At 44.7% G+C, this 10,338-nt stretch overlaps 1 protein-coding gene across 1 annotated transcript; it reads left to right on the plus strand.

Annotated features, from left to right (window-relative positions):
* Positions 1-146: 146 nt before the first annotated feature.
* On the plus strand, positions 147-9,164 carry LOC117705199 (transcription factor 20-like). The gene is given in 5 exon segments (XM_076930518.1): positions 147-329; positions 5,944-6,004; positions 6,007-6,715; positions 6,812-7,148; positions 9,093-9,164. Coding segments are annotated over 5 exon segments (1,362 nt in total).
* Positions 9,165-10,338: the final 1,174 nt, after the last annotated feature.

Here is a 10,338-nt window from a genome sequence, read left to right on the forward strand (position 1 = left end):
ATGAGAAGGGACTAGAAGCCTTTCCTATAAAGGGAAGAGAGATATGGAATCAATCAGGAGACAAGGCTAAGTACAATACAGGGTGAGGGCTGTGAGAAGTCGTAGAACTCTGCTCTGGATGTGGGGAGATCTCAGTCTGAGGTCCCATGGGCACAAAGCTCTTGGGTCAGAAGTCTCCAGGCCAAGACGGCTGGTGGGAGACCAGTGGTCTCAGCCCTTGGGCACCCAGGTGCCGCAGGGAGACTGCAGAAGGACTGAGATGGGGAACATATGGGCTGGACCAGCCAGCAGCTGAAAGGGACAAGGGAGAGAAGCTCCAGTGGTGCCTGGTGGGGTAGAGACTCTTGGTCGAGGCTACTCGCTTGGCTGGGTCATGGTTGGCTCCGTGGCTGGAACACAGAGAAGTCCTCCAGCAGGAGATTAGGCAGCAGCTCACTGGGGCCCATTAAGGAGAACCGTAGAGGGGGCCTTCAACCAAAGACAAGAGGAAGTCCATGGTCTTAAAAGGTTTATTATCATGGCGGAAAGTGGATGAAGCTGTACCCTGTGTCCTCAGGGCAGGCCTGAGGTTAAATATCTTTTGCAAGGAGAAGGGTCTGGGAAGGAATGCTTAATTGGCTATACCCTCTGGCCTTTAGGTATCTCATTAATATGGAGATCTCTTGAGGCTCTGCGGCCTGTAGTCATGCCTTTTACCTGTACTACCTGACCTAAGGCCACAAACCTTTCTTTGGGAGAGGCTGTGGATAAGAGAAAGGAACCTGGGCCCAGGAGCAAGGCTGAACACCTACCATCCCATTAGGGTCACCGGGGTTCAAAGCAGACTCAAATGGGTACCCTGCTGCCTCTCACAGCCCACTGCCCCACATTAATTAACAGCCCCCATCCCCCCTATTATGACACTCACAGTAAGAGAGCTGTGAACGGGATAATGTTTTATTGGAAGTGGACCTGTTTAGTGTGGCCTGGTAGGTCATAACTACTTGAAACACTGAGGCAGGAGGATCACTAATTCAAGGCCTGCTGTGTCTCTAGAGAAAGTTCAAGGACAGCTGAGGTAGACTACAGAGACCTTGTCTCATTTTTTTTTTTTTTTTTTTTTTTTGAAAAGGCCAGTACCCTACATAGCTTTAATCAAAGGATTTGGGAGGCAGAGGCAGGTGGATCTCTGGGAGTTCAAAGTCAGCCTGGTCTACAAAGTGAGCTCCAGAGCCAGAGCTGCGTAATAAATAGAGAGACCTTATTAAGAAAAGAAAGAAAGAATGGTTAAACAGTTGGGAATACAGCTCAGTAGGATAATGTTAGCATGAATGTTCAATCCCACTCCAGTGAAAACAAACAAATTCAATGAAGTTACAGGGCACAAAGTTAATATGTAAAAGTAAACTTTATTTCTGCACATAAGCAATGGACAATATGATAATTAAATTGAGAAATAATTACATATATAATAGCATCAAAGGAAAACAAATTAGGAATGGAATGTAAAAGACCTGCAAGCATTATATGTGGAAAACTATCAAACGTTAATGAAGTAATTTTAAAAGATTTAAGTACATGGGAGAAAGACATTTTGTATTAGGTGGTGGTTCTCTCCACAATGATAAGAGTTAATGTACAATGTCACCAAAGAGTTTTTCAGAATCACTCTCAATCTCCCTGTTTCTCACCCACACACATAGAAATGATATAGTTTGATATTCATGTGGAAATTCAGGCATGTATCAATCTGAGTTGAACCCTGGTATGTAGCATGAGCCTGCCTGTGGGTTATATACCAAAGGCTGGGCAACTGACTGGTGATTACAACACTGGAGAAAATGACTCTGCCTCCCCCAGCAAGGATTAACTGCCAATAACTCCTCAGTCATGGGAGAGGATTCGTGAGCCTCTCCCTCATCCATGCTGGAATATTGACAGCTTCAGTCTTGTGGAGGCCTTGTGCAGACAACCATAGCTGCTTTGAGTTCAGAGATGCCCTAGCCTTATCCTGTTCAGAAGATGGCCTTTCATAGTACTTCTGCCTATCCTTTGGCTCTTGTATTTTTCAACCCCCCTCTTCTGCAGTGTCCCTTGAGTGTTTGAAGGGGTGATATAAATGTCCCATATAGGGACGAGCACTCAAAAATCACTGATTTTTAGCACTTAGACCAGTTTTGAGTCTTGGCATTTATTGGCCATTGCCCACTGCAACAGAAGTTTCTTTGGAAAAGACTAAGAGTAACACGATCTACAGATAGAAACACAAATATTTAGAAGTTGGGTCAAGGCAAATTAAATTGGAAATTATCTTTTCAGTAAGTGGTCATATGTAGCGGAATGAAATTGGGTCAATACATCATACCATGTACAAAATTCATCTCAAAATTAGTCCAAGATATAAACATAAGCCTTAAAATTATACTCTTATTAGAAGAAAATACAAGACATAAGTCTAGAGTACTACGATCTTGAATTGAGCCATGCTTTCTTAGATACACTAAAAGTGTAAGTGACCAACAAAGTATGTAAGTTCAATGATCATTTTAAAATTTAAATATCATTTTAAATTTAAATTAAAACACATAACCCAAGCCAGGTGTGATGGCACATGCCTTCAATTCCAGCCCTTGGGAGACAGAGGCAGGCTGGACTACACAGTAAGTTCCAGGATGGCTAGGACTATATAGTGAGACTGTCTTGAAAACAAACAAAGCGAGTCCCCAAAACACAAGATAACAAACACACTAAACACACTATCAAGAGAGTGAAAAATGCAAGCTGGAGGAAGTGATTCACACCTGTAATTCCATCACTCAGGAAACTGAGGCAAGAGGATATCTGTAAGTTCAAGGGCAGCCTGGGTTACAAGAATGAATTTCAGGCCAGCTTTGGCTATAGTACGAGACCCTGTCTGCATAAAAAAAATATGGAAACACAACTCACTGAATGGGAGAAGTATTTGTAAGTCATTTATAATAGTCTAGTATTAACATTGTATATAGAATCATTACAAGTTAATAATAGACACATAACAAATTAGATACACAGTATCTTAATAGACATTTCTCCAAAGAAAAATACACTCCTGTGTCTGTGTTGCTGGGAATTAAAAAGCCTAGGATCTGGATCATTTGTGTGCCAAGCAAGCCTTTACCACTGAGCCATACCCTAGCTATAAAGAAGACATACAAATGACCAATAGCTGAATGCAAAGATATTCAGGATTAATAGCCACTAGGGAAAAAACAAACTATAGTGAGCTGCTACTGAGCACCTACTAGGATGAACATAGTTAAAAAGCAGAGAGCGTTGGTTGACAAGGGTCAAAGAAACCAAAGCCTTCTACCACTTGTGGGAATGTAGGAAGGTACAACACCCTTGGAAAGCAGTTGGACAGTTCCTCAAAAACATTAAACAGAGTCATCATCTAACTCAGAAATTCCACTCCTAATTCTCTACCCAAGATAACTAAAAACACATGTTCTCATAAACTTATACATGAATGCTCTTTGTGTTAGTCAAAGATCCATCCCTGTAAGAGTGCTTAAACAAAATGTGATACTTTCATACAGTTAAATATTACTTGCCCATAAAAAAAATAACAAATATAACACGAATGATATGAAAACATTATGGAAAATGAAAGCAGCTCATACAGCATGAAGTCATTTATATGAAATGTCCAGACAGAGAAATCCATGGATGGTAGACCTGTGCCAGGGAAGGGGGAGGAAGCAATGGAAGTGATTCCTAGGCAGGATGAAGTTTCCATTGGAGATAATAACAATATTTTGGAACTAGACAGTGGTGATATTGACATAATTTTTGAATATATGTCAAACCACTGCAATGTACACTTTAAAAAAATGAATGTTATAGTGTTTCAATGCAAATTATTAGGGGAAAAGTCCCCCAGGATATACAACTAGTTAATATAGAAGTTATGATTTGAATTCAGTGTCCATGAGCTTGAGGTCATGTGTTATTAAGTCTTGCTAGGCAGCCGGGGGCCCCTGGGAACTGTCTCAGGTACTCACAGAATGGCTTCTTCTGGGAGTGCTTTGGGCACAGTGAGTTGAGTGTCTGTGTCACTAGCAACTGACACGGACATACATTCAGCTCAAAGTGACTCAAACAACTCTCACCCTGTCATGATGAAAATTTTATCACAGTCTCAAGCTTGTGTGTCTGGTTTTGTCTTCTCTTGGGTGAAATCATTTCCAGATAATGCTCCGGCTCTTCCATGGCTGTATTTGGGGCTACTTGGGAAAATACAGTAGCAATATTATTTGGGCTAAAGGAGAATATCCATGTCTGCTTCCTGACCATTATCTTATCATGGGTATTAATAAGAGTCCAGGAATATCCCTTCCCTGAAGTCTTAAACAGGATTGATTTTCTCCTCTTCGGCTCATCTATTTACCTGTTTAGCAGCTAGGATCTACTCATCTATTCATTTGTAAACATCCATCCATCCATCCATCCAACCATCTATATACACATCAACTCACCCATCTATCCATTCATACATCCACCCACACATCATCCATCTGCTCGTTCATCATTGTTCTGTTCAACCCTTCTAATTCAGTATGACCTGTTATACAAGGCTCTTTGTGAACCTGGGTTTTAGAATATGAGCCAAGTAATTATGTTTTTCTAAGTCTTCTAGGAATTTATGAATTTAGATTCTTAATGGGATGTGTGGATGGTAGAACTATTTGGCAGCCATGATGACCCAGTCAAGGATTCCCAGACAGTTTCACAAAAGCCGAGCTTCCCTGAGTTTCCCCGCTAATTTCCTTTCTTTTCTTTGCTGTAGAGCAAGCCATTTTCCCCAAAAGAACTTGCAAAGGTGCAAGCTTTTCCCCGAGGGCTCCTCTGCACTACACAGACCCTTTCATCACTAATTCAACTTGTAATCTTGGGGAAGAAAGTTCTCCACTTATTTCTGAGACAGCAAAACAAAAACAAAACAACCATAGCATGAGACAGTCCTAAGGCTTGCTCTGTGGAGCTATTATTACTCTGGGCTCCAGGCAGGCCTGGGCTGCCTCCCATCTCACCCCTGGCCACTCAGGAATGGCAGTAGGACAATCCTAAAGGCTGGCTGGAGCCTCTGAGTAGGCTGCTTAGAAATACTTAGCTGGGGAGTGGCAGCCAAGAGGGAGCCTGCCTACCCAGCTGTCTCCAAGAGCATGCCAAGTTCAGGCTTCTGCTCAATCTATCCTTTCCTCTGCCCCCATTCAGGATTCCTTCAATCTTCTGGGTTCATCCGATTCTTACTGTGTTTTTTTTGTTGTTGTTGTTTTGTTTTGTTTTGGTTTTTTTTTTGAGTCAGCACAACTCTGTCTCTTGGGACCATTACACCTCTTCGTCCCACAGCTCTCTCCAGTCACTGAAAACACATTCATTTCCTTTTCATGTTCAAGCCAAAGACAAACAAGACTTGGCACCTGCCTTTATTCCCCAGAATAGGGAAGACAGGAAAACAGTTGCAGGGCATGCTGAACACCCATGACTGCTCTCTGACTGGCCCTGCCCCCGGAGGCTGGGCTCCAGCACTGTGGGGCACAATTTCTTCATGCTTTCTTGATCAAGTGTCCTGCCTTCCAACTGGGAGTAAAGGAATAGTCTTGTTGCAGTTCGCTTGCTTGCCTTTTCCGAGCCTCATGTTGAAATTAAATAACCACTGGAATAGTATTAAGAATTGGGACTTTTATAAAGTGATTATCACGAGGGTCGTCCTCTCATGAGACTGGGTTGATTATCCTGGAGTGGGTTCGTTATTGAGACTATGTGTTTCTGGTAAAAAGTTTAAGTTCAGCTTCATACAGGCTCCTTTCCCCTTCCACCTTCTGCCTCAGGCTCTGCAGCAAGAAGACTCACAACAGATGTCACTACCTTGAGCTTGGACTTTCAGGGCTCTGGAATTGTGAACAAAAAACCTGGTGTGCTTAGGGAAGACCAATCGGTAGTGTGAATAAGCAAAAGAAACAGCAGCCGCAATCACCTCTACCTCCTCTGCTCCTCAGATGCCAGAAGGTTCTGCAGATGGAGAGTCAAAGCCAAAAAAGCAGAGGCCAAGGAGGAAGAGAAGGAAGCCCGGGCACGGAAGCGGGAAAACCAAACCAGCAGTTCCCACTGTAGACCCTCAAGAACCAGAGATCAGGCTAAAGTATGCTACCCAGCCGCGAGATGAAACCGATGCCAAGAACAAGTCTTTTTCCCCTTACATCCACGTAGAAAATAAGTGTGAACTTGGAGCTGTTTGTACAGTCATCAATGCTGAAGAACAAACCAAATTGGTGAGGAGCCGGAAGGGTCAGAGATCTCTGACCCCTGCGCCCAGCAGCACAGAAAGCAAGGAGCTCCCAACTTCATCTTTTATGCTGCAGGGGCCTGTGGTAACAGAATCTTCTGTTATGGGGCACCTAGTTTGCTGTCTCTGTGACAAGTGGGCCCATTATGGTAACATGGGTGACCTCTTTGGACCCTTTTATCCCCAAGATTATGCAGCCACTCTTCTGAAGAATACCCCTCCTAAGAGGTCCACAGAAATGCACAGCAAAGTCAAGGTTCAGCACAAAAGCGCTTCTAAGGGTTCTAAAACTGACACTGAGGAGGAGGAGGAGGAGGAGGAGGAGGAGGAGGAGGAGGAGGAGGAGGAGGAGGAGGAGGAGCAGCAGCAGCAGCAGCAGCAGCAGCAGCAGCAGCGGCAGGGGCGGCAGCGGCAGGGGCGGCAGCAGCAGCAGCAGCAGCAGCAGCAGCGGCAGGGGCGGCAGCAGCAGAAGGAGCAGAGGATCCCGGCTGCTCCTGCTCATCCTAGGTTCAAGCAGCACCATTCTAGTGGAGGTCCTCGGTCCCTGTCCAAGAGGCGCCATTGTAAAAAAGCAGCCTCTGAGTTAAAAATCCCTCAAGTACCTCTTGACAGCAATGAATTTTGGGTCCATGAGGATTGTATTCTCTGGGCTAATGGAATCTACCTGGTCTCGGGCAGGCTCTATGGCCTGCAGGAAGCGCTGGAAATCGCCAGAGAGGTGTTATGTTCCCACTGCCAGGAGGCTGGAGCTACTTTGGGCTGCTACCACAGAGGCTGCTCCTTCCGATACCATTACCCATGTGCCATTGACGCAGACTGTTTGCTGCATGAAGAGAATTTCTCGGTGAGGTGCCCCAAGCACAAGGTGGGATTTAGGAGATAAGGTGGTGGACACACGTGATGGAATGGAATCCTCCCGCTGTGCAACCACAGCCCACTCTGCCCTGCCCTGCACCCCTGCTGCGCCTGCCCGCCGTGCCAGCACTTCCTTCCTGTGTTCCCACATCACACTCAAACTGGTGACACCACAGGAAAAGAAAGACACAAGATTGGAATGGCTGTTTCCATGGACATAATCGCTATAGTGGCAATGTGGGAGATGGGCGAGGGGGTGGGCTGATGGGGAAACAGGAAGTTAAAAGGGAGGGATACAAATACATATATATATATATAAATCGATTTTTAGTCTGGAAAGACTGTTTACATGAAAGGTGCGCTATCCCTTTTGATTTTATTTTAAAATTATCTAGTTAACTTAAAATTTGTTCCAATGACAATAAAATTTAAATGTGAAATTGAACTGAACAAACTCATCTCTTAAAGGAAGGGGTGTGGCTTCGATCTTTAGCCTGTCTCACAACACAGTGAACGTTAGACCAGGACTGAAAGAGTAGACAAGTGACAACCACCCTTCCCTTGGTCAAATCTGTCTCAAGGGAAGTTTGGGGGAGGGGGCAGAATGCAGATGGTCATTTTCAAAAGTGCAGGGAATGATGTTTAAACACAAAAATCAATTTTTTCTTTCCATAAAAAATAATGGGTGTGCTTTATAAATGATCACTTGTGTTATTCTGTCATAACTCAGGCCGCACGCGCATTCATGAGGGCTGCAATCCTTATGTCTTTAGTCCTCGTATATATTCCTCTGTTACTGCCAGAAAGATTCGACTAATGAGACCTATCCTTTGCAGAGTATCTAAATAACAACTAGCTGAGTCAGGGGCTCTTCCTCTTGGGCTGAGGGGAGAGCACAGGTAAGAGGTCATCTGAGATGTCCTTGATTACAGTCATTAAGATTGTCCAATATGATCAGCCTCTCAAGGAGGCCCCTTCTTGCAATGCAAACCGCCTGGAGCCACTTCTAAGACAGGTTATTTGACCTTTCTGAGAGATAGGTCATTAGAGCCCAAGACATCATAAAGAAGTCAGAGAATGGACTCTGCTTGCTCCTAGCAAAAAGTCAAGTCAAGGACCTGGCTCAAGGATCCCAGTTACCTGTTCTGACACCTTCACCCCTCCGGCAGCATTTTCTTGGGTCCTGTATCACATTCATGCTGGGCCACTCTGGATTCTGAATGAGGTCTGAGGTGTTTGATCAGGATGTCTTGGTTCCCAAGCAAAACTGATCAAGGAGACTCTCAACACCAAGGGTTACCTTCCACTGTGGCCTAAAATCAAATGTCTCTGCTCCTGGGGCGTCAATGGCCTTCCCACAAGATCAAGACTCTCAGAGGATGGTCGTTTTCTCTCCAGAAGTGAAAGCATAGCACTGGGTGCAGAACTCTGGTCCCTGGTTTGCAGATGTGGGATGTCAGGGTGCTGTGAGGGGTTGGGCTGGTAGCCAGGCACAAATGCTGATTTTGTATGTTGGCTGTTTCACAGTCCTGTGTCTCTAGGAAGAAAAGCAATGCTCCCAGAAGGGTGTTCCTCAGAAGTTCAGCTAACAGTATCAGAATTGAGGTGTGCAGGAAACCACTCCAATAAACACACTTCGGGAACAAACTCCAAATACCTCTTACATAGGCTCTCACTTACGGTTTATGAAGTCCTTTGTTATTTTGTTTCAGTTCGCCGATAAACGGGAGATGGGACTGTCCTCACCTCAGGGGTGAGGAATCTGATCCAAGAACTTTGCTTGGGGTATCTCAGGTAGTCATGGATGGAGGGGCGGAGCAGGCTAAGAAACTAGGAGGTGTGTTCTCGACCCAAACATCATAGATCTCTCTTCTATGGCTCATCCCTTGGTGAGTCTGACTTACAGCATGTGCCATATGGTCTCTGTTCACAGAGGACCCGTGTGGACCAGTATGTGGACTTACGCAAAGGGACTACATACTCCTTAGGAGGCCCCAACCCTTAAAGCCGCTTCCCTTGCAGAAGCAGAGCCTGTGTGATACACCCCATTGGATACATTGGCCCCGTGATCCATGGGGATCTTGTGGAATTCTCACAATCTATCCTGGTGAGGACTGGAGGGAACAAATGTGAGCCTGTTCACATTAGAGCATCTTCCTCCTGTCCAGTGAGGGGATGGCAATGGCATGCTTTGATGGAGCCTCCTACTCTTAGAAACACATTTGGGTTTTGTTTTAAATTTTCATTGTGAATATTCATTATTATACATGATACTGTGTTACATAAGGACATTTTCATACAAGTGTATCTTATATTTTGAGCATAGTCTACCACCGTTTTTTTTTTTTTTTGTTTTGTTTTGTTTTGTTTGTTTTATTGAACTTGGCTGCTGTCTTATTGAAACGGGGGTTGGCTTCAGAGCTCAGGGTGACCTGGAACTACATAGCCAGAGCTAACCTTGAGTTCATGATTCTTCTGCCTAGGGGATCTTGGGCATCTGCTGTCATATTTGACTCACTAGGAAGTTTTTTGTTTTTTGTTTTTTTGAAAGAGTCTGTAACTGGCCTCTACAAAAACTTGGTTTTATGACGGTTTCTTAACAATTAAAGATCAGATGCCTCCAAAAAATTAACATCAGCTTAAAAAAATAGTTCCTGGGCTGTGGAAGTGGCACATTGGGTGGCGTGCAAGCAAGCAAGAGGACATGCATTTACCCCAGCACCCGTGTAAAAGGCCAGACATGGTGCCATACCCGTACAAGCCCAGTGGTGGAGGTAGAGACTGGTGCTGACTGGCTATAGATCCAACTCATCTGTGAGCACTGATTCCAGTAAGAGATCCTGTTCAAAAGCCAAAGGGAGCAATGAAAGAAGACACGTGCCGCTGACTCACCGACCTGTGCCCTACAACCCTCCCTGAGGCCCGCACATACACACGGATAACCCTCATGCATGCAGACATAGTTAACTTTCCCTCTCCTTTTCCGTGCTCAGTCAGCTACCTTCTTCCCATCATCACCACCATCTGGGTACTTACAAACATAGAGTTATAATGTCTTTTCCCCACCTGAAACCACTTTGGCTCCTCTCTATGACAACCCAATGTGTCCCGGAGGAAGTGAGTTATAAGGCTTGTGCCTCTCAAGGTTCTGCTCTGCCTGATTCCTGCTCTCTCTGCTT

The sequence above is a fragment of the Arvicanthis niloticus genome, chromosome 3, assembly GCF_011762505.2.
Source record: "Arvicanthis niloticus isolate mArvNil1 chromosome 3, mArvNil1.pat.X, whole genome shotgun sequence".
NCBI lineage: Eukaryota > Metazoa > Chordata > Mammalia > Rodentia > Muridae > Arvicanthis > Arvicanthis niloticus.